The sequence below is a fragment of the Camarhynchus parvulus genome, chromosome 3, assembly GCF_901933205.1.
Source record: "Camarhynchus parvulus chromosome 3, STF_HiC, whole genome shotgun sequence".
In the NCBI taxonomy this organism is placed as follows: domain Eukaryota; kingdom Metazoa; phylum Chordata; class Aves; order Passeriformes; family Thraupidae; genus Camarhynchus; species Camarhynchus parvulus.
Window position 1 is genome coordinate 27,349,315 of NC_044573.1, and position 24,769 is coordinate 27,374,083.

General features: G+C 40.2%; 1 protein-coding gene across 1 annotated transcript in view; it reads right to left on the reverse strand.

The window, feature by feature from the left end:
• PLB1 (phospholipase B1) overlaps positions 1-24,769 on the reverse strand; it is a 93,718-nt gene that overhangs the window by 47,490 nt on the left and 21,459 nt on the right. The window contains exons 17-36 of the mRNA XM_030945881.1: positions 24,523-24,603; positions 23,013-23,079; positions 22,236-22,294; positions 21,105-21,178; positions 18,936-18,979; positions 17,989-18,097; positions 17,053-17,104; positions 15,120-15,200; positions 13,540-13,605; positions 12,743-12,843; positions 9,927-10,008; positions 9,209-9,313; positions 8,482-8,577; positions 7,940-8,011; positions 7,253-7,312; positions 6,790-6,850; positions 6,010-6,068; positions 4,185-4,252; positions 3,169-3,212; positions 1,814-1,922 (exon numbers count right to left, since the gene is read on the reverse strand). Coding sequence (XP_030801741.1) covers positions 1,814-1,922; positions 3,169-3,212; positions 4,185-4,252; positions 6,010-6,068; positions 6,790-6,850; positions 7,253-7,312; positions 7,940-8,011; positions 8,482-8,577; positions 9,209-9,313; positions 9,927-10,008; positions 12,743-12,843; positions 13,540-13,605; positions 15,120-15,200; positions 17,053-17,104; positions 17,989-18,097; positions 18,936-18,979; positions 21,105-21,178; positions 22,236-22,294; positions 23,013-23,079; positions 24,523-24,603 — 1,490 coding nt within the window. The remainder of the gene's footprint in view (positions 1-1,813; positions 1,923-3,168; positions 3,213-4,184; positions 4,253-6,009; positions 6,069-6,789; positions 6,851-7,252; positions 7,313-7,939; positions 8,012-8,481; positions 8,578-9,208; positions 9,314-9,926; positions 10,009-12,742; positions 12,844-13,539; positions 13,606-15,119; positions 15,201-17,052; positions 17,105-17,988; positions 18,098-18,935; positions 18,980-21,104; positions 21,179-22,235; positions 22,295-23,012; positions 23,080-24,522; positions 24,604-24,769) is intronic.

Genomic DNA, 24,769 nt, shown 5'->3' on the forward strand with positions numbered 1-24,769 from the left:
CCTGTAAATCACTGGAAAACAGATGGTTTTGGCTGATGAAGAATAAATGCTGAATTGCATCATCATTCCATGGTCAAATATCTAAAGCAGGAGAAACATTTCCTTCTGTTGCAATAAATTTCAGTATTTGACTAGGATGAATTCATCTTCTCATCTACATCAAGAACCAAAACATTATAGGACAGAAACCCAAAAGAAGTATTTGAGAGCTCAAGAGTAGTATTTTAGAGGACTTTACTTTTGCACAACTTTCTGCAGAGAGTTATGAGACAGAGAAACAACAGAAGACAAGCAGAAAGATTGTTGTCTGTGTCTCCTTGCTGAACATTTACAAAACATGGTTACAAAACAAAGACAGCTCAATTTCATCATGATTATCCAGTCCAGTCACTTGCAGGGGAAGAGAGAAGACTAATTGGTATTGATGAAATAGGCAATTTTCATTAGACTAGCATCCATCAACTCATTTCAGACAGCTAAAAAAATAGCTGTTTAATAGCAATGCCTCAGGTGCTCATACAAGCTGCCCTAAGTCATAATGGTGACTTAAGTGGTTGTGTACCCTTCAAGTCCTTCCCACTAAACCTTTTTGGGATTTAGTTGATAAAGAATACAAGACAGGCACCTGTCTCATTCTTTCATGCAATAAGCAAAAACTGGAGGTAATCTGGATATATGCTGCATGCAATATGTTAATAAATTCTGATGGCTGCAGCATGTTTCACTGACATACACAGTTACATTCGGCCATCACCAGATTAAAAAAATGCCTTCTTTCAGTTCTGTGGGGGCTGTAGGATATAACAGGGGACCTAGCAACCTATTTCTGCCAGGAAATCCAAGTATCTACTGAGATTACCAGAATGAATCACAAGTTACACAGGGCCTACAGGAGAGCAATAAAAAAACCTGATAAATTCTAATAATCTTTGCTTAGATACAGCAAACACAAACACCTCTCTTGGCTTCTGAACTTCACTTCCAAGACTCCTTTGGGAAGCAAGATGAATTTTTCTTTAAACAAACAAATTAAGGTCTGGGTAATAGCAACTCACAATGTCAAATCCAGGCATGGTCTGCCAGACTCTGTGCCCAAACTATGACTGAATTCAAGCAGCCATCTGTTTTGTTAATTAAACAGCACTGACTTTGAATAAGTATCCAGGGATTTCTAGGATAAGCAATATAGCAAAGCTTAACTCATGCAGCTTCCCAGGTGTGACTAAATGCAAAGAGCCAAATTCAGGTGACTGCAAGACATTACAATCCCTATTATGTTGGCAGAACTGGCTCCAACTGCACCAGGTCTGCAATGCACCAAAACCCATGGATGACCATTAGTAATTCTCTTAAGATTCTAGACTGGGGTATTTCCCCCCATCTCTCTCCTATTCTTTCCTGTCTGCTTATCCAGAAACCTGAGGCCAGAATTACGTAAGACTTCATCCTGTTTTACTCCTAGTTTCTCTTATCAATTCATTACATGTTTAATTTATAAAATCATTCACATTCTCAGAGATTTACTGACTGATAAATAGATAAATGAATAGATGTTGAACAGGAAGAGTAGAAACCTCCCAAATGTTTCTGCCAGTTTCTTGTTTGTGGATTTCATAAGGAGGACTGTTAGTTTCAATTGAAAGTTCAGCTATGAAATACACCCATACGTTTAACATGTTTTGAGCCAATTTCCACTCTAACTCAACTGGTTCTGCTTGCTCTTCAGAGCAAGTTGTGACAGCACATGAGACAGTTGAAAGGCAATTAGATGAAGCATCCATCACCTACAAATGTAAAACAAAAAGCTACATACTCAGCCAGTGCTCCAGGAACTGCCTGGTTAAGGAATGCATTGGAATCATTCTCATTCCCGATACCGGTTGAGTAGCCCGTGATCATAACATTGAACTCTCGAAAGATGTCTGAAAAACAGAGGTGGCAATGAAGGCAAAAAGACTCCAGCTGCTCCCTGCCTGCAGGGACTAGAACAACACACCAGCACTGCCGCAGTTTTGCTCTCTGACAGCACAGCTGCTGCTGCTGCCAGTCAACCTTGATGGATTCACCAAGCAGTGGGGAGAGGGGTCACCAGCGGCAGTGACTCAGACAGCAGCGTGCTTGCAGTGCTCTGCACTGGCACCAGCAAATAAGATGAGCAGAATTGGGGAGTACAGTGTGCAGTTCTCTCTCATGTTGTACTGGTTAAAGCCTAAAACAAAATTATCAGTCATATGATGCTGACTTTGTGAAGTGAGTGTGAAGGGTCCTTCAGCCCAGCCAAAACTGGTTTTCAGCTAAAGCATCTGGATCTGCTTCACTGCTGTGCAGAATCTCATACTACTGACAAACGTGAAGAACAAAGTCTCAGGTGCATGGTCCTGATGAAGTCACACCATGTTCTCCATAGTAGTTTCCAAAAGGAAATTGGCAGAGTAACTTACAGCTGAGAGTGAACATGGCCACATTGTAAACTATAAAATCTACTTCAGTCTCAAAGACTGAGTTTAACCACATTTTAGTGAGGGCTTTATCAAATGTAATAGGACTCAATGAATCAATTAATTGCTTATTCTAATTATATTCCTGTTACATTCTGCTTAAAATAATGGTCAACACACAAAAAAAAGAACAGTTTACTGGCCCTCTTTGAATGGAAGTTTATTCCTACAGCTGATCCAAACTGAAAGTCGAGTGACTCTACATTAACAATAGACCGAGCTACGTAAAGTTGCAAGTTTCAGTGAAGAGAAATTTAAAATTATTCCCTTCAGATTACATGTACGAGTAGGCAGCTTTATTTACCAAAGAGGCCTACTCTATGCAAATATTTCTTTTGGAAAAATTGTGATAGAATATTTATTAAAAGCAAATGTTAAGTACGTCATGACCACGGACATAGCAAGGTTATTTAGAAATTCAAATAATACTCACCAAAGAGTTGAAAAGGGTGAGGGAAAAGAAAGTAAGGGAATTTCTATCTCTTCTCAGCTTCACTGATGAAGGCAACTTTTTATTTTTTAATCGTAGCATACTGTTTCTTTTAAAGGTAGTTCTTGTTAATTACATTAAGCAGCTTTGAGATACGTCAAAACTCTATAAATCTATCAGAAATTAGTCCACTGCAAAGCCTCAATCTTGCCATTTATATCTAGCAAAGCATTTACTTACTAGGTAGAGTTGTCACATTCTCCAATGACTCATCTCCCCCAATACTAAAATGAGAAAGAAAAATCCCAGTCACTCACCTCTTATCTGGACATAGGCAATAAACAAAGCGAAAACATGCTACACATCATGGGGAAAAGCAAAGGGTTATTAATTTGGTAACTATCATTCTATCAGAATCCATGGAGACAACAGAAGTGGAAGTGCTGTTGGGGAGAAATGTGAAGTTTCAGTGGTGAAGATGCTTGCCAGAAAGATTTACTGCTCTTGCAGATGTACAGGGGTACAGTCAATCTTTTATCAAGTGGCAGAAAAATGCCTGACATAGCTTCATTCTCAAATACGTAATTCATACTTAAGTACTGAAGATTACAAGGTCACCTGTGAGGGCCATTCCAGCCTCATGAAGCCCCTCTAAGGCAACACCAAACACAGACAGCCCTTGAGTGACAAGAGAACTTCAGCAGTACTCCTCACTCCTTCTGGTTTCTGCACAGAGATATATTTACCCAGCTTTTGTGTTGACAGGACACACTGAGGCCACACTCCAGCTTACACAGAGGTATTAGTACAGCACAGAACTGCTTCAGTCAATATCAATAGAGCTACACCACAACAGCAAAACAATTTAGTCTTTTATGACTGTGTGTTGCTATATGTGGCAAAAGCTCTCTGGCCAAACAAACAATTTTCCATGACACTACAAAAAGTTCAGAAATAGAAAACTTTGAGAAGAAGTCCTAAAATCAACCAGTTCTGACTTGTTTTGTAGATTTCCAACCTGACATCCCAACATAAAAATACAAACTGTTGCAGGCAGCCAAAAATGAAAGCATGAGAGAGATCAAAAAGCTGGCTTAAAATCCACAGCTGAAAATGCTTTAAAAAAAAGCTACCCTTATGAAAAAATCTTGATACACCTTCAAGAAGCACTAGCCTGAGACGAAACCTTTTTTTCAGCTTTCTGACAGCTGAAAGACCCAAAACACATCTCTTCATCACCTTAGCTGAAGACTTACCTCCAAGACAGCCCCCGGTATTGAGTGACCACATCCTGGAGGGTATCTGAGGCAATTCCTGAACCAGCCTGGACATTGTTTTTCATTAACCAAATGAAATTAAAGCACAATTACTAATGCAATAGTAACTAGTAATACAAATACATAAACAAATACAATTTACTAATTTAAATAGAATTACATAGTTGATTTATTTACTTTTTAATTGAGTGGATGTCTTCCAAAGCTTTAAAATGTGCCTGACTTTTCCCAAACCTTCATCCTGAAGGATACAACAATAGCTTTCAAAATTATTTAAAAGAATCATATTATATATATGACACAAAATGTATGATGGAGCTGTGGAACAAAGACATTTGTCTAGATGAGCTAAATATGGTTGCATTAGTCAACAGTGATGAAAACATCTCAATCAAACACACAAAATGGCTAACAGTATGAAACACTACATGAACTCAGCAGAGAAAATAAGCATGTATCAGAAAGGAGCACCATAACTCATACGTACCAGTTTGAAAACCATTGTGTTAAACTGAAAGATTTATAGCAGAACTGGAGCAAGGAGGAAGCACTCTCTACACTCACCCTGAAGAAAGAGGCAAGCTAGCAACTACACCCCTCATAAAATAGAATTCATCAGCAGAGTTCCTGACAGCTGTGATTGTATAATTTCATTATAAATCTAGGTGCATGTTAGTACTCGAGTACAGTACTAAGCAGCCTATTTGCTGCCACCTTAGATTAAACAACAACACTACATTTTCTTCTGTGTATAAACTGCCTTGAAAAAACAGGAGATTGGTGCTCAGAATAACTATGTACAAGCCAAGGACATCTTTAAGACAGCCACTGCATGTTCTATGAAAGCAGATTCTATTCCAAGTTCCTACAGACTATACTTAGAAGCAGAAACACTGCAGGGCCCTAGATATTACAATAGAGTAACCATGACCATATACAGAATGTATTTCTTTTATTAATACTGCAGGTTTACATCAAAATGCTTCTATCTATTTCAGTAGCCTCCTGTGTGTAGGAGTTGTAGCACCATGTCTGCCAGAGAGTTGTAAAGGGCTCACGGTTTGTACACACAATGTTTGTTGTTAAGGCTCAGATTCAGAGAAACCTATGTTCCCATTACATCTTTCTGTCCAGTGTTTCCTTTGACTGGCTGTAGAATTTCAGTCTTTGGCCAGTATGAAAACATAAGGCAGAAAGGCATAAGTGGAATATAGGATGTCTGGATTTTGAAACATATTCCTTTTTGACTACCAAAGATAATCAGCAGCAGCAAGAATTGTATCATGATCAAGAAACCAATTAGGAGTTAAAACAGACACAATAAAATGACTGAATGTCTTTTGAAGTGCATTGAGTCAGAGGGCTATGACCCCATACTTCCTCAACTCATTAATGCTAAAATTATTAAAATGCTATTATCCATAACCACTTAGCTGCATTCTGTTCCTGAAAGAACTGAGGCTGAAAAACAGGCTCATCAGTCCATTCCTATGCAGAAAAAAACTTTGAAAAGTACAGTAACCTAAGCCTTGTGCTATGTCCCATTCATTTGAACAGCATCTGATCTCTTCTGCCTCCAATCCAGCAGAATACCTAGGCACCTCTTTAAAGGATTTGCCTGTGTTTTTGCCTGAGTTCAAAAGCATGTGAATACTGACACCATCCTTCTTAATCTGGCTGCTAGATCTATTATAATCCATGAATGAACAGATCTTTGCTTCTGGGTACAGCAGCTATTTCCCCTCCACTGGAGCAGGCACATGTCTGTAGTTTTACCAGGAGAACAGTAAAAACCCCTTCTTACCGTCAAAGAATCCCCAAGGGCTGCTACAACTTTCACATCAGCTGGCTTTAGGGAATGCACTGCAAAGGAAAGAGGTACAGTTGAACCTAGTTAGGAAATAGCTATTTTTTCCTCTACTGTGTATGCGAAATATGCCATTGTCATTGTGATGCTATGTCACATTGTTTTTGCAATACCCAAGAAATAAATTAGAAGTTCTTTCCAGCTCATCTACTGTGATTGTAGCACCAACATATGCATGTTATTCAGCATTTCAATGGTTAACATTGCTACCGAAAAGACAGGAGAGCAAGGAGCAAATAACAATAAGTGGCAAACCATATCCAGCACCAAAGTGAAGGTAAAACAATGCAGAATTACACAAAGCAGGAGCAGCACATTAAAGACTTCAAAAGACTAAGGAAAAGACAATATGAAGTTATTTGAAAAACTAAATATGGCTAAATTCCAGACTAACATGAATGAAGCTGTATTTCCAGTTTCTTTCCATGACATTTAGGTGGAATAGCTTATAAGCTATGACAGCGCTCAAATCTGGATTTCATCACAAGTTATTTTGAAGTTCTCCACTGGCAGTGAGTTCAGTGAAGCTACTTAGTCAGGATGCTACCTTGCATGACAGTGTGGCATTGTATCTGTTAAGCATCTGGTGAAAAACATGACATCCTTTCTAAGCAACATTTTTCACAGTTCAGCAACCATTTCAGCCAAAACTTAACATTCATCTTGAAGGACAGCTGAAGGTAATTCAACCTCCTAACATAAAACAAGCAAGACTACCTGAAGTTGCAGGAGGGAAGGATGGAGACCTGTCCTCACATGGCAGCTGGCTTCCATAATTCTAAAGAGAAAAAGAAAGCTGAAGAGCATTTGGCTAGCAAATACAGTCAGCAGAAATGAGGACCTTCCCAGCAGAGGCCAGGTGGATAAACCGGAGCCTCTTCAGCCTGTAATTAATGAGACAGGTCTCAGTTGCTCAACTCAATAGTCATGTTCAGCATTCCTCAAGAGTGCAGCATCCTCTACTGATAGCAGTGCTGTTTGGGCACGTGCTTTACAGGTGTTTTCTGATGCATTTTGTCTAACTCAGGGAGTACCTCCCTGCTCTGTGCCATGCACTCAGCCTCCCAAGCCCCTCTGGCCAAAGACTGATTTCCCCTGTGCTGCAGAACACAACTCATTTGGTTACCATAGAGGAACAGATGCAGCAGAGTAACAGTGGGATGGTGATGTTGACACTTACAGCAGTTTGGTTAGGGTATGTGTAATTACTGTTCTTGTATGTCCTCAGGAATGGCTCAGCCTACAAAACAAAGCAATCTGAATCAATGCAAAGCAACAGAGGAACACATGGAGATTTCCATTCCCCAAACATTGGCTCTCAGATGTCTGTAGATGATTAGCAGTTTGATACAAATAAAACAGAGGGATTAAAAATACATAAATAAGTAACTAAAAAGCCTTTTTAAAATCTGTGTGCCAACAGTGTAAATCTGGGCTATATTTTTAAAACAGAAGTTAGAGAATGCTCTCAGGACCCCACTGTGTGTGTCTCACAAGAAGCTTGTAGCCCCACTGCAAGGTATTCCAGTTAATCCTGCAGAGCTATCCTGACTGGTACCAACACTGCTCTGTTTCCCCCCCACTGAACCTCTGCCATTCAGTGTGGATACTTGATGATCTTGGTTAGGTAGGCCAAACACCCTTCCCTTGTGTTCTGGCCAGCTGTGATGTGTGACTCTGAGGACATTGACTCCTGTTTGCCCTCCATCCTCCCCTGGGTGTGCCCTCATGCTGCTCTTGGTGGCAGTGGCACAAACTGTGTGCGGAGGAGCAGATCACCAGAGCTCCAGGCACTGGGTAAAGGCTCCCACAGACCCCCAGCCACTCCCAGCACCTCCACATAAACACAGACAGCCTTGTAACTTACCTCAGATGGACATTTGAGGACAAGCTCATCCTCCATCTTCTGACTATCTGTCTTCTCCCCTACAGGCTCCAGCTGGGGGGAAAAGGGGATGCATAGAGGAAAAGCAGATGAGTACCAGAGAGCAATGGGTGATGCTGTGCAGTCATTGGAAACCACCTCTGCAGCACAGCAAGACAACTGCAGGGCAATGCTGGCAGCTGCTCCATGCACTGTTTCCTTGTGTGCTGAAGAGGCTAATTCCCACACACCTGGAATGTGGCCTACTGGTCAATGTGCCTGGCAGGCATCATCTTCCTGGGAGACACAGCCTGAACACACTCAGCTTTAACATACCCTGAGATTTACTGGTTTGATATGACTGGGCTAACAATTCAGGTGACCTTTCTTCATATGATCACTCTTTCCCTTGGTAAACACAGATTCAGAAAATATATGGCTACGTAGTAGATCTCTGGGCATTTTTGCTGCCAAGGGCAGGATGAAGTCCTGTTGTGTTGCTCTCCCCAACAAGGATAGAGCAACACAACCTTTAAAAATCTTACCATGTTGTTCCACAAAGCACGTGCAGCCTGGGAATGAGTCTTTTGGCTGAAGTGGAAACAATCTGGGGCAAAATACGATTCATCTGGCCACCCCTCCTAGAAAACAAGATAGGTGCTGTTACAGAGGCAGCAAATATGAAACAAGCTGTGTATTCTGTCTTCTCTCTTCCAGTGAGATAACTCAGCTGACTTCTAAACAAAGTATCTGCAAAGGCCTCTGAGGCAAACAGAATTAAACCAGGCCAGGAAACATTAGTAACTCAGAACTAAGAAGCCTTTTAAAACTCTTTAATACACTATTCCCAAAGTAATAAGGAATACATTGTGTCTCTGAGTACAGAATGCCTGGGCAGAGATATCAGTTTCTTGATTTCCCCTGAGATTTACACATTAGTCCTTTGAAACATATGGGTTTTCATGACAAAGGTAATTTACCAAAGTACTGTAAAGGACTTGATGTATGGGGAATGTAGAGCAAGTGCTCTCTGATGAAGATTTTGACCTAAAATATCTACTTAATGGCTGTCCAATTGCAGTGCCCCAAATCAAGGTCTGTATTCCTGTTGCCCAGTATCTCCTATTCCATAAACATTTCATGCAATTTTAGATGGTAACTGAATATAATAATTAATTCTTATGTCAGGAAACTGCTAGCTACATTTACAGCTAAAACAATTTTGACAAGTCAGTGGCATTGCACCAGGTGTGGTTTTCTTGTTAGTTTTACCTGTGTTTTTGGCATTTCAATATTAGTCATAAATGGCTGCATAACCACTGTGAAATCATCCTTCGTGTCATACCTTCCACTCTCCACTAACCGGCGGGTTCCCTCCTAAAGAGCAAAAGAAAAGTTGTCATTGTTCCTTCTTCTCTGTTCCGCCCATCAAGCTGAGCACCTCACCCAGGGGCTGCCTCTCCCTCCTTTCCAGCTTGTACCAGGCATCCAACGCAGACACCTTTTTGAGACACCTATCCCAGGCTTCTTTACAGAGAGGCAGCCTGGGGATGCCTGCCTGACTGACAAGGACTGGCAGCCTGCTCAGGGATTAGCTTTTCTGTCAAAAATATGTCCTTCCAGAACCACCAAAGTGTTTTTGGTTTGGCTGACACACTGTGCCTGAAAACTTGTTCCTGAGTTAACATGTTGTTTGACTTAATGTGATTTTCAATAACATAACTGATCAAAAAATTCCTGTCTCTCTGACATATTCTACTTTCTATGGCTCTGTAACAATTATTCTTCTCATCTGTTTTGTTGGTTAAGTGAAAAAGAATTTTAAATCCTGATTTAAAGTAGGATCCTGATCCTACTTTTTTTAATCACAACTACAAATACATCATTAAAATAAGTGGAAACTGTCCCCCACTTTCAAATTAGCCCACCTGTGGTCCCTTGATCAACAGAAGGATGATATTAAACTTCTAACAAATGCAATGTGCCTTACCTGATACATTCTGTTAAAGTAGATCAACTTCTTTAACTCATTGGAATTGTTCTTAGGGTTTATGACACAAGGACACAGGATGCTGTGGGATAAGAGCATAGCACTGAGATTTGCTCTTCCTTTCCCCCCCTTGCTTCCAAGCTGATAAGCTGCAGGATTAAAAGCTCTGAGAGTGATTTCTTTGAAAGGCCATTGAATGAGAGCATTACCTCTCACCCCTGAGTTTCTTCATAACCTCAATTCGTGAACAAAACCACAATTATTAGGGATAAATTAATGAACAGAAAGTGAGAAAAAGCTTCCATGCAAGCAAAAGCCACACTGTGTGCCCATGGCAAGGCTTCAGCAGCAGGAGTGATCTCTGTGAGGAGGGGCCAGGGCTGCCTGTTCTGGACACAGCTCCAGCAAACCAACCAAAGGGAATGGCTGAGCCCCTCAGCCAAGCTGGTGGTGTCTGTGAAAACCTATTTAAGAACAGGCAGAAAACACCAGAGAGAGAGAGAGGAGAGAACGACAGCAGGAACAAGGAAGAGGTGCTCCATGGCAGAACAGGCACTCCTGGAAGGGACAACAGCCAGTGGATGCACATGAGTGTAGGACTCATGTTGGAGCACAGGACAAGAGTGAGCAGGAAGGAGTGGCAGAGAGAGACCAGATCCAGACCCCAAACCACACCTGACTGAAGGGGCTGAGGGTACCCTGCAGCAGTAACGAGGGTGGGGGAGAGATGCTTGGAGAAAGGTTGAGCCTGAGAAGGAGGGAGGACAGGCACTTTAACTGTTCAACTTTGTTAATTCATTTTCCAATACCAGAATCAGTAATTAAATGTTTATGCTCATAGACAACAAACACAATTAAGTTCCCCAAATCAGGTCTGTTTTGCCTGCAATGATACTTGGTAGATGGCTTCCTGGTCTTTATTTTGATCCATGAATTTTCCTGCTCACAGTCCTTGTTTTCCCCCCATTGCTGGGGTGGGGTGAATGAGCAGCTGTGGGAGTGCTTGGCTGGCACCTGGGGCCAACCCACCCCAAAAAACTGTTCACAAGTACACTTGTGCAACATCCTTTGCTTCAGCAGAACTGTGCAAGCATCCTTCAAGATGGAGGATTTTTTTGCCACAAATTCATTCTAATCAGCTGAGAGAGTCAGAGGTTATAGTGTGTATCACAGCAAGGCTGGTAGAGCACCAAAACAACCACTAGGACTGATGCAGAATTCTCCATCCTTAGAGAGCCATTTTAACCTGAGACATTTTAAGATTCTGTGAACTCATGTTGGCCACCTTTATCCCTCCCCTGAGGTTTTGATCTTTCTAGCACATGGATATTTTTGGGATGTTCCATCTTCCTGGGCATGCCCCATCACTACTTCAGAAATCCAAATTAGAAGAAGGACTCTTTTCAAATATCCTGACAGTGTGACCACAGTAAAACATCCCTGAGAGACCTCTTAGAGAAATACCTCCTATAGAGATGCAGTTGATATATGTAAAATATGCACAGATCCCTACTGTGTCCCAGCTTGTCTTAATGGAGACCAACTAACAAAAGTTTTTACCTCCACAGTACATCTATATGAGAACAATACAAATCTAAATTGTGTTTTCAGAAGTTTCATAAACACATGTTAGGCAACATTAGTAGACACATATTCTCTTTAGGTTGTTTGCTACTCTCAGAATAAAAAGAAAAGACTTTCAAGATCAAAATCCTCCTTAAGGTGGTTCTTCTACTCAGTAGAACAGCATTTGCTGTCCCACACTGGCTCTGCTTATCATCCTGTAAACTTGGCTTGCTGCCAGACAGGCAAATGTGAAATTCAGCATGGCATCTGAAATGATGTGGAAAGATCACAGCTATTGTGAGACAATCTAATCTTAAAGGCTTTGCTAACTATCCTTGTCCAATGATTAGGGCTTTGAGATACCTGTGTACTCTAGCCAGTAACCTTTGTAAAAATAAATAAATACAATTTTTTTAAAGAACTACAACTGGCTATTGGGAGTACCAGCACCCCGAGTTTCAAACCCAATTTTCCACTGACAGCCACAAGAAAGCCACAGCAAGAGGGTTGCATCTCTTCTCTCCTGCAAAACCTGTGGCTGCCTACATTCACAGGACAAAGATATTCTCCCCATCTGTCCAGAAAAGCAGAGACTTGCTTTTCTGAAAACAAGCAAGTCCTGCCAGAAGCAGCTCCAGGGGACAATGCAGGACCCTATCTGAGTCACCAAAACTCCACTTAGGGTGCAGGCCTGCCACCTCAGTAGTGGACTAACACTGATCCGGAAAGGATTGTTGAGCCACAAAGCAATAGGTGGCACAATGAAGCATCCAAAACATCTACTTAGGACACTAATTAGAGATAAAACTAATCATCAGCAATGAGATTACAGAGACTGAAAATTGCAGAAGGGAGAGGGAGAGTTTTAAGTGCAGGAAAGTAAACCTGTAACTACAAACAGAAAACCTTGTATCTTACTGTCTTCTCTATTTTCACCAAAGAGTGCCCAGCTGACCTTTCTCTGCTCTGGCTTGAGCTCACTTGCAGGGTAAGTGTGGAGCCAAAAGCGGCACCTTCATAAGAAACAATAACACCAGGGCTCAGATACAGAGACAGCTTCTTCTAAGTGCTGTGCTGAAACCAAAATGTAGGGACAACCACAGAGAAAGATGTTTGGTGGTCTGAAATATTAGATCCTTTTCCCTTTAAGAAAATACTAGATCCTTTTCCCTTTAAGAAAAAACTGCAACAAAGATGTGTCAGCCCTCTGTGAACAAGAATGAAAGCTGTAACATGAATGATCTGCAGACCTCATGATCAGCTTTGGGCAGCTATTGTTCTTCGATTGATGCAGCTCCCGGAGCCTTGGAATGTAAAGCATCGTCACCAGGTTCACATATGCCCGTGGAACCTGCCAAGAGGACAAACAAATCCTTAGCAAACTCCTGGAGCACAGCAGAGTGTTGGTTTTGTCCCTACACAGCCACAGCAGACCTTTGTAGCAGCCTGCTGATTCAAGCATTGTGTATTATTTATGACAGAGGTGTTCAAAGTACTTTCTCAATAATTAATTCCCCACACAAGCAATACTAAATTACAGCCCCTGCCTGCACTGCCTAGTTCTATTCTAAATGTTGAAAGCTGGTCACTTGAAAATGATGGCTTCAAAAAGGTCCAAACAAGTTGTTATAGGTCTCGGCAAGACCCAGACACTTGCTAACTCTTCAAGTATTCTCATCATTCTTCATGTGGAATATCAGAATCTCTCTCTTAATGACCACAAAAATATACTTATTTGCAGTTTAAAGAACAATCAAAGCATTTTCCAGTCAGTTAATAATGCTTGTTCTACATTGTTATAACATTTTTTGATATTATTTGTCCACAGCACATCAGCTAAAACTAAGAACATCATTATTGCTTTGGTAAAAAGTTTCACCAGCTCTTTTTGCCTTTCACAAAGATTTTCCTGTAAGCAAACACCTCTGGATACAGTAGTACTCTGCAGATGAAAGCAAGGAAATAAATTCTTAATCAATTATTAGTGACTTCTTTACAAACAGAACAGAAAATCCCTGCTCCAACATACTAGAAAAGTTTGTTTTACCTCTTTGTGAAGTAAGTCCAAAGCTATTTGTATATTGTAGGTGTAATTTTCAGGAGAATAGTGTACCTGTTAAAGCAAGAGGGTTGAATTTTATTATTAGTTTACTCAGGCAGGGACAAGAATGACTAGCTTGAGTGTCTCGCAGTAGTGTTTATGTTTCTAACTTTTGGGTCAAAAGTAACAGAGTCATAGGCAAAACGGTCCTGTCTCTGCTTTTCTTCCTTCCCATCACAGCTATCTCACTGGTAAGGAAAGAACTAGTGGCTCCTGGATACCAGTGAGGATGAAAATTCACAGGGTATTATCAGACATCACAACATCCTCAATTCCTAGGCTTGCTTGCGCTGGTCTTAAAAGCTCAGCTAACAACTCATTAACAGGGGCCATATATGGGAGAGAATAATTTGTGTAAAAGTAAGCTAATTTCTGCTGTATGGAATATTAGAACATGTCTCCTATATGCTCCTTGCCTGCCACAAATAATAACTGGCAAAACTTATGTGTTTAGCTGGGAATGAAATCACTTCATATGCTCGTCTTTCAGTGCTAAAATTTCCTTGGTCCATTTTAATGGTTTAAACACTCTAATTTCATTGTCTTAAGTAATCCAACACTTATTTTTTCACTTGTGGGACTACAACAGTCACATAAACTTTCTTACGAGAAATGCCTGTCTTATTTTCAGCCTTTTTTCTCTGTCATTCAATTTCATGCAGAAGTTGATTGAGAGCCCCATTTGCCTACTCTATAGAAGCAGACAGCTCAGATCCCTTATTCATTTCCTAAGTCACAGCTCACCAAGAGTGCTGTGGTTGGTACTATTTGTACTTGTGCCACACAAAGATTGCTGTGATCCTTGGATGCACACATGCTCTCTCCTTGCCACCCACCCCAGTCATGTGAACAGGCACTTCGTGTTTGGGTTGACAGCAGGAGGTAGGAATGCTTAATTTGCTCCTTCCTTGTTTTATAACCATCTTACTATGCTGCTTTGCTGTTCTTCCTCATCCAAAATTAATCATGAAGGATGACAAGCACATGCTCAACTGCTGGTGAGTAGGTAACCCTCATCACTAAGTGAGAAGTCTGCCACAGCCTTTCACCTCCCCTGCAATCACACATACCAAAGGCTATATATATGTATGGCTTTATATATATATATATATAGATATATATATATATACACACTACATTACATATAATTGAATTAGAATGAGCTGTGCTTAGAACTTTTCCCATAGCACAGAAAAAAATATTGAGAGTACCAAGTAAGACTAAAGAGTGGGACAAAGCAAAGAGGAGTAAAAACACTTGGCATTTTATCTACAGGAGGTAAAGTCGCTATGCAACAAAAAGTTATCCTAGTTAGCAGCAAAAAAGTCTCAACAATTATGTAATTTACAGGTGTTCTAAAGGTATCTCTAACACTATGCACTATGCTGAGCCACCTGAAGGTCTCAGTACAGAGAGTAAGACCAATGCTACTTTGGTCCCACCCACCGAGTTCCTCCCTCTTACCCCCTGCAATGCATAAAGACCTCGTGGCTCGAGTGGCCCAGCTCCTGCTGCAGGGAACTTACTGGATTCTCGCAGACTTTGCAGAGGTCATTTCCTCCTATGAAAAGTGTTATGAGCTTCCAGTCATTCTGGAAATCTATTTTCTACACAGAGAAGGAGATGGAACAGAAGTTTTTAAGTAAAAAAAGAAAAGGAGGGAGATGCCAGCAACATACTAAACACAAATTTCCCATTTCTCGGAGTGGCTGTCATTCCCTAGGCATCCACAACAAAAACAAGTTTGTAGTCATGACTGAAGATGTAGAAGCTGTTGTGATCTAAATCAGAATTACAATATCAATGGCATCAAATTATTTGCTTCAGTAAACCGTTGCTCAAAATCTATCTGTATGCTTTTCTTAGTAATATCTTGTGCATACAGGGTGACTCTTCCTGCAGTCCTAGAAATATATCTTCATGCAAAAATTATGGTATGTGTTTTACTGTGTGATAAATAATGCAGCTATCCTGCTGGTAAACCCTGGGGGACAACACATTTCAGACTTGCTGACAGATAAACTGCAAAGAACAGTGGGGCAATATTAACTCTATCTAACAATAATGGCAAAATATTGCAGCACTTTTTGTTTCTGCAAGGATTTTGCAAAGGGATAGCCAGCTAAATCAAGGTAATTATGCTACAGTAAATAAACACCTTCTTAGCTTTGAGAAAGGTTCAAACATGCTTAGTAGCATGTCGTGGATGTTGTGCTCAATATTCTAATGCTTTAATTTCAGTGCAAAGCAACAGTAAGAAAAGCACCAATAGTGCATCAGCCTCCAGTGGTTTAAAAACATCTTTCTTCAGAGGCTGGAGGCAACATATCCGTGCTAGTAAACACACTGTTCAGTAGTTTGGTCTCAAAATGTAAAAAAAAAAATCAAAAAGAGGGAGAAACTCCCTTCTGCACTCAACAAGTGTTTTAAAAAGTGGGAGTAAAAAAGATCTCTTAAAGATATATGATCTCCACCATGAGCAGGCTTTCTCATCCGAAGGAACTTCACTAGTTATATAAAAACAATTATTACCTAAATAAAAGATATTTCCATACATTTCTGTTAACATTCTCAGGGCAATAAATTTGGCAGAGTAGCGCTTAGAAACTTTGAATGAAAACCATCCAACCGTTCATTGTTAGTTGCTGCTCCTTTTAATCTCATATCAGATGGAAATCTTGTTTACAAGAAAGTGAACCAAGAAGGAAAGTACTGCAAATATTTTTGCCAATATGTACACACCAGAGTATTTACACTAAACATGCGCACAGATACCTTGAAGGCTTTTTGGCTGCTTTCCAGCTGCACCATTGGAAAGCCAAACTATTATAGTGTAACTTAGGTCACTAATTGCATAGCACATTTGTCAAATTACAAATAGCAAACATTCAAAGCACGAGCTGAGGTGAGAAATATGCAAGCAATCCTCAACCTAATGTGTATTTTACAGACCATTAATCAAATAACTCATAACAATGAATGTGTATCTCAAAAATCAGCTGCTGACTAGATGATAGAAGGGACTAATTTGTTTTTTTAGAAAACAAGTCCCTTCCTCACATCACATGCTCACTCCACACAATTTGCTACTTGAAAAGCTTGCCCTCAACATCCTAGCATGTACCATTTTTTCTGGAGAAACCACCCGCTTACAAGATAATTAATAGCACCACAGCAAAATCCTCACAGAGAAAGGGTTCTGTTATCTTACAGGGTGACACGGGTTGGAAGCAGAAGCAACAGCACTGCATTTACAGCCACTTCCAGTAAAAATGATGAAAAGGTTACAATTATCTGGGTTTGATAGTAGCTATCATATACTGGCACAAATTCATTTAAGATTAAGCTATAGATTATTTTGTGCTGAACTCACACTCTGCACTGGGAAGTTTCATGCTGTAGAAACTAATGATGCTATATCACTTCATTCTAAAGATATTCATGACATTTTGAACTCACAGAATCATTCTTCATGCGGTCCACCAGTCTCCTAACCTGTTCAGGAACATCCCTAAAAATAAAAGAAAAATAAAATAATAAAATACATTAATAAAAATTTAAAGAAAGAATCCTGCATAGATAACAAGGCAAAGAGGAAAGCTGACTAATGGACATTAAAAACCAAAAAACTCCAAAGAAAGTCCAATTGTCATTGAATGGAATATATAATATAGCCAACAAAGGATATGTTTTGAGACAGTGATGGAAAAAGAAAAAAGAGAAAATAATTAGCATCCAACAGGCATTGGGCTACTTTGCAAATGCTGCATAGTTACTCTTTTACCAACTATATAGAAAATGCACTTTTCCCACCATCAGACAGACGCTATCAATAGACATAGCTCAGAAGCGTCTGTGCTCATACCAGTGTTATTATACAGCCTCAAGGCACTGAAGTAGGTCTCACAACAACAGTTACCAGTGGAAAAAAATAGGATATGAAGTGCACTGAAGAGGGTGCATAGTGATCTCTAGTTAATTCCCAGCTATGGCAGACCAGGAATCAAACAATCCACAACTTTCTCAGTCTCTACACAAACTCTTTGTCCTGATGGCAAGAGGGTTTGAATATACCTCCTATAAAGTGGAGATATCTTTTGTCTGACTCACAACAGGACAGCTTTCTGAGCAGCGCCCGTAAAATGCTGTGGCTTTCTTGGCTGAAAATAACAGAGAAAGTATTGCTTTTGTTGCTAATTTATTTGCAGTGTTTCTAATCCTTGTCAAAGTCCTCATCACATTTCTTCGCCTTCATGCCAAAGTTAGGATTAAAAAATATTTGCCTATTAGATTTACTGTGCTCCTGCCAAAGTCCAGAGTTTGGGTCTTTTTTAGTCACAAGGAATTTTACAGAAAAAAATCAAATTCCTGTTAAAATTAAAAGTTTTCTCTTACTCTGCACAAGCTCCGGCCACAGCTTGGTTTAATGAGGCATTTTTTGAATTCTGTGTTCCAGTGCCAATGGAATACCCTACCAAGGATGGGTTGAACTCACGAAGAATATCTGCAGAAAGAGACAGAACCCTGAAATATTGTTTCCTGCAGCAGGTAACAAATGAGACAATAAAGGTTAGATTTTAGTAAAAGACCATTAAAAAGCTTTAGGAGATAGCTATTAAAAAAAAATTCAACCTTTAAGTATAATAAACATGGAGATTCATCACCATACAACCATTTCCCTGTCTTCAAGATTTCTGAATTTCATGAATTCAGATATCTCATGACCTAACACAACCATCTTGGCTAGCAATGCCATTTTGCCTGGCAAGCAAGGCTGGGTAACCGTATACTCAGGCAGGAGAACCTCATGTCATCATGCTCTAACTGCAGACAGGTTGGAATCAAATCCTTTAGCCTGATGGCCCCAGATGTATTAACCCCAAAGACCCCAGATTCCCTTCTAGATCTTAGGTTACAAACCAGCCTTACAAACACCTCAGATCTAAAATGTCCTGACCTTTAAAAAGCATGCAAAATCTGATCTTGTAATGTGATTCTGCCCCTGCCTAAAACAACTTTCCCATATAGTCAAAATAGTTTCTTTAGGCTATGAGCTAAGACCTTTGATTCATCTGTGACCAAACACATTGTAGACAGAAGTAAAACCAACAGAAGAATACTGAAACAACAAAAAGCTAGGAATTACAAAACACATAGTTAAGTCATGCACAGCATATTACAGCCTGGCTGCTAAGCAACTTTTACTCAGCAGTGGACATTAAACCCAAAGGGATTGCTTGTGTCACACTACCAATTTTAACCCTTTTCTCCTGTCTCCTTTTAGGTATTTGAATAAAAAACAGCACCACATATTTATCAAATTTACAGAAAAAGCCACTTACTTGGTAGTGTCGTAACTGTGCTTATGTTTTCATTTCCTCCAACACTGTTAAGAAGAAAGAACAGAGAAAAAGGTTGGTAAGGTCCGATGGGCTCGGCAAGGCAATGGACAAGGTAGGAGAGTGCCCCCTTTTGGGGTTACTGCACAGGTACAGAGCCTGCTGCTGGCTCTGCTGAGCCCACCGCGCCCTGGGTGCCCGTCCCCAAATCAGAGACACTCAGCTCCAGCAGTACAGTCATACTAGAAGCCCTGTACAGGCAGCTCTCCTTTCAACTCTTTCATGTGTTTTGGCATATTTTTTAACCCAGCTGAAAGAAATGTGATTTTTTCAAGGCTGCCACCTTTGCTACAGTTGCACACATTAAAATGTTTATAGCTTCCATTTTTAGTTCACATATCTAACCAAAATAGAAAGTTCTAAAAGCATATACTTCAGAGTGATAAGTAAAATCAATACCTTTGCCTTTCCCTATTGCCTTCCCCCCGCTCACATTTCACTCAACTGGAAGAATACTTCTAGACTGGTGAAATTCACCATTATGTCCGTGTGCTCTTTATTCTCCTTCATGCTGAAAAAAATTTCTGGCATACTTGTTGCAAAAAAAAAACCTCAATGGATTTCTGTTAAAGATCAAAATATAAAATGTTTGACTTAGAACATCTCTATAGTGACCCTTTAATCTGGAACAGATTTGAAGTGCAAATGGAAGTGCTTGAGGCCAAGCTAGATGGTGGCACCCTGGTCTAGTGCAAAGTGGCACTGCCCATGGCATGGGGGTTGGAACCAGATGATCTTAAGGTACCTTCTAACCCAGACCATCCTATGATTCTGTGAATGTGTTTAAACTTCTTCTAAAGTTGCAGTGATTGGTAAAAAAAGATGAACAGAAGATCAGCCTGACAAGATTGGTATTAAATGATACAGTTGCAGATTCACAAGTGAGCATGACTGCCTTTCTCCAGAGTCTTTTGGTGTGTCTAACAACATGCATATGTAAAAGCTTGTATTGACTCATAATTGATAAACTGTGCTCCATGATGTAAGCAATACTGGGAAAGGATCAAGGAAAGAGATACTGCATATGAAACAACAGCAGAAAAGATTTTTTGTAGACCACCTCTTGGGTGGCTGGTTGATAATTGCTGCCCCGAGATGCGTAGGATGTCTCTGCTTCGATCCGTGCAACTGAAGAACAAGTCTGGACTGTTCACTTTTCGGTCTTGAGGTTGTTTATTCTTATCTATAAAATTTTCTTTCTGCCCAGCCAAGGTCTGCTCAGCAGGGCAGCCACAGCACTCTGACCACCCCTGAGGCGGTGTTGTCTTTTTATACTTATACTATATAACATATTTACACTTAATTCCCTATACCTATCACCAATGTTAGACAGTGCACTTCTACTATACACCAATCCGAAAGTGTCAACATCACTGCAGAAAATGGAGACAAGAAGAAGAAGAAAGGCTAGACATGCCCAAGTTCCTCCATCTTGTCCCCATAACCCCCATACCAAAAATCCTAAAATCTACATTTTCACCCTGTGATAATTTTATTATTATACTATTCAAACCTCTGTGACTTCCAGGTCCTCATATAAAGCTGGCAACTTGCTCCAGGGGTCAAAAATCAAATCCCCAGCTGTTTTGGGCTGCGTGCCAGGGTCTCCGAGCCCCCCGGCGGGGTCCTCGGCAACTCTGGACACCCGGAGGGATGTACCAAGTTCCAACAACCACCAATTTTAAATAAGACAGATGGGTGATGTGGGCCACAACTGGGCAAGAACAGACAGGGTACAGAAAGAGCAGGGACAGAAATGCAGAATGAGCAAGTGATGCAATGGCAATGGAGTTTAGAAGACCATGTTCCAGGGTCTCCTACAACTATGAGATTGAAAAAGAACTTAACAAGGACCCCATTTTTCCGTGTACCCAGGTCTGTTCCAGCCATGCTACATTGTACTCTAGATAACCACTAGTTGGAGTATTTTTTATCATGAGTAATATATAACCATTTTTTATCATGAGCAATAGTACAACCATGTGCTGTCATGCAAAACGTGACATCAAATCCAGTTTGCACAAGCCTTCATTTGCTACAAAACCAACTATATTGATCAAAACTGGAGAAAATGGATTCCCTCCCATGGAGGGGAAGATTTCTGGGACTCACCTCCAAGAAAGACCTCGGTACTGAGTCAGGACATCCAGAACATCATGGGGTCTGGATCCTGCCCCATTAGCTGCCTGGAGGAAGAAGAGTTCACCTTCAGAAAATAAGCATTGCTACAGTAACTATTTCTCTGACTGATCCTACTGAGAATAACTTAAAAGCATATTAATGAAGCAATCTACGTCATCTTCCCAAAATAGAACAGATTCCTGTTCTCAAGAAGTTCAAAGGCTGAAGGTATTTTAACCCCACTCCAGTGAGTTACCCTCTTCTATCAACTTCATGATTAGATCAAGTGGGGGAAAATTACTTGAGAATGTTCAAAATACTAATATAATTTAAATTTACATAAGGAATAAATATGACAGCAGTTGTTCTGAATTAATAATTTATTATAATGTTCCTCACATTAAAAAGTTGTACAGTGATTTTATGTCTTTCCCAGTTTCTCCAAGGAAAAAAACTACAAGGATTTAATGTGATAATTAGCACAGAACATGTAGGAAACATGAATTATTATATGAGCAGTAAAGCAGTCACCACTGATTGGAGAATCACAACCAGTCTAGGGGTAATGAGCTTACATAGTGTAAGGAATAGTGTTAAAATAAAAAAATCTCAAGGCAAGTTCCACTCGACACACCTGATGTTCTATTGCAATTTTAATCATATATTTAGTTAGTATGAATCACTATGGCTTTATAGGCTTTCGTATTATCATATACATATTGTTCATATTATATAGATACACAGATATACACCATCAGATGCAGAACTTTTTTTTCTTCAAGTTGCTCACTAATAGCTTTGAGGGTCAATACCTTGGGAGCTGCCGAAAAATCAAAAGAAATTGTAAAGAAAAGCAATTGTTGCAAGTCCACTCCAGCAAAATAGCTTTGCTGCTACAAAATCTAATCTTACACTTCTTCCTTGTGTGACACTTGTGGACTTCAAATGGGAACTTTGCACTCAGATTAGATTCATGATCTGATTATCAATCAGCCAAGGTGGAGTATGGAAAAAAATATGAAAAACATGTTTGGCTCAATAGGGCATGGTATGTATACCATTTCCCAGGTTAAAAAATCAGAAATTTTTCATTGCAATGGCTATCTAGTGATCTTTACTTACTGTGAGTGAATCTCCCACGGCAGCAATCACTCGAATATCTGCTGGTTTCAAATTATGAACTAAAAAAAAACAAAAACAAAGGTAGTGTAAGGGAAAGAACAAAAGAAAACTACAAATTTTGAAGGTTATTAAATGTTTTCCTCAGAATAAGCATAATAAATCATTGCAAAGACAGTATTTTTAATATTCATGACAGCATCAGTTGAGAATGGCAGAGACTGATAGGCATCAAATCACAAATTATTATGGGTACCATAGCTGGGCAGTAGCTACAGTGACAAAGGACACAGCAAGATTCCAGTCTTGCATTTGTTCTTCCTCAAATTTCTTTTAACTAGTGAAAATGACTGAAAAGCAGGCACAGCTCTGGTGCCAGCACAGAGTGGATATTTAGAACCATCATAGATTCTGAGGAACAACAAAACCTACCCAAGGAACTCCATGTGGGTTTTTGCACCTCAGACTCATTAACAAGAGCCCCCTACAGTTTTTTTTTCCCCTGGAAATGAAGGACCTGACTGCCTCATATCTTTTCCACTGTCACTTCTTTGTTTGTGCATGGAAGATGCAGCTGCATAAACTCTCATCACCATTGAGGTAGTGAACTTGCATGTTGCTATACAACCACTCACATTGTTCCGAAAAGACTCTTAAAAACCACAGTCAACAAAGTGTACTTCTGCAAAGAAAAGAGTACCTCCCCTGAGTAAACCCAGTTCTGTTCTCCTTCTGTCATCAAATGAAGTGGCTCTATGACAAAAAGGCATAGTACTGTACCTGAAACTGGAACTGTATCAGAGGGATCCCGGTCAGGACAGGGAATATTTGTTCCATAACTCCTCTCCTGCAAAGACAGGGCAAGACTTCACATCAGTCTCACTCTATTCTGGTCATGGTAAACTATTTACATCTCAGAGTATTAGATTAATGGAATTCCCACATACTTTGTATACAACTAGCCAGCTCAGTCTGCTCTCAGTCTGTGCCTTTTGAAGGCAGACGCAAACTCAGCCTGCTCAGAAGTCGTGCAGCCTTATGAGTGCAGCACAACTCTTACCTACCAGTGGGGCCAGTTGTTTTAGACTCTAAGCCATGTTGCTCTCAGCTATGTAACATTTGGTGTGCCCATACCCTGAATATCTTTTGCAAGAAACTGTTTGAACATCCCTGAAATATCCTAGCACAAAACCATACCACTTTCAGCAGGCCATGAGCCTGCCTTCTGTGTATGCAGTCCTGTATGTGCAGCCAGGAGTCTGCCCTCCTGGCTCTTTTGGGTTGTAGCCTACTGACAGAAATACCCCCAAAGTCTACTGTTAGTGAAGGGCTGACCATCAATATACCAGGGCAAACCATCACACAAGACTCAAAGATGTGTTTTGGCTCCAAATCTCTCTACAGTATTCCTTAAGTAGGCTAACTTGCCTAAGGAAATGATACTTGTATGTCTTGTTGCATTTTTCTGGATTGGGTTTTTAATTTTTAATTTAAAAACCCAACAAAACAACCACAAACATAACATAGTATTGCTTCTTACGTCCTTAACACCTCCAACACTACAGCTATTTCCAAAAATCAGAGTGGTAGGTACCCTTGCCTCATGGCAAGGTCTGTACACCCCAAGTAACCAACAAACAGATGGCACTATATTAAAATGTGAACAGAAATGCATCTTACAACTCCAGTTACAAACAGGCCATTTTGTCTAAATGGTCTAGGCACTGTGTTCTGAGGCATGAAAATGAACATTAGCAACTCTGTTCCTGCTTGGGAACACCAAGTTCTGCTCAAAATCAGAGTACTCTGACTTAAAAACACAATCATGGGTCCTTTTCTCCACACATCTAATCTGAAAGTATCTCATAAAAAAAATAAACGAAAAACAACCACATTCTTCAGTTTTATTATGGCAATGAACAAGACTAAATCAGACCTAAATCTAGTTTCTTCCATAGTAGGACAAAATAGCCCCACTTTCACTATCTTCTTATCCCAGGGAAAATAACATTTTTATCCAGATCTTTAACACAGGCTCTTACCATTGAAGGCAAGACACACTTTAGGCTAGCTGAACACACCTACCTTACCCACCCTCTAAAGAACGCACCAAGGAGAGAATTTGCTATTAAGCACCTGACTATCTAGTGAAGCACAGAAGTAAAGAGCTGGAGTTTTGCATTTAGTTTTCCCAGGTAGCACTGTTTATTTAGGCTACAAGACACTCTTACCCACCTGCCCCACTCCCTGGAATACACCCAGTCCATTGATGCAAACAGTCCTACTATACCTGAGGTGTTTCTCTGCGGTTTGATGTCCTCAGGGAAGATGAGTAGTTACTATTTCTATATGTAAACAAGTATGGATTTTCCTGCAGAGTGAAGAGAGCATGTTTACAAAGCTAGTGGAAACACATCAGCCGACGTTCAAGTCTTCTGGCTACATTTTCCGAGAGAAAAAAATCTTTACAGTATTAATTTCTGAATGAACATTGTATTAGTGAAGTAAACCAGGTTAGACCGGAAAGTTAAGCCCTG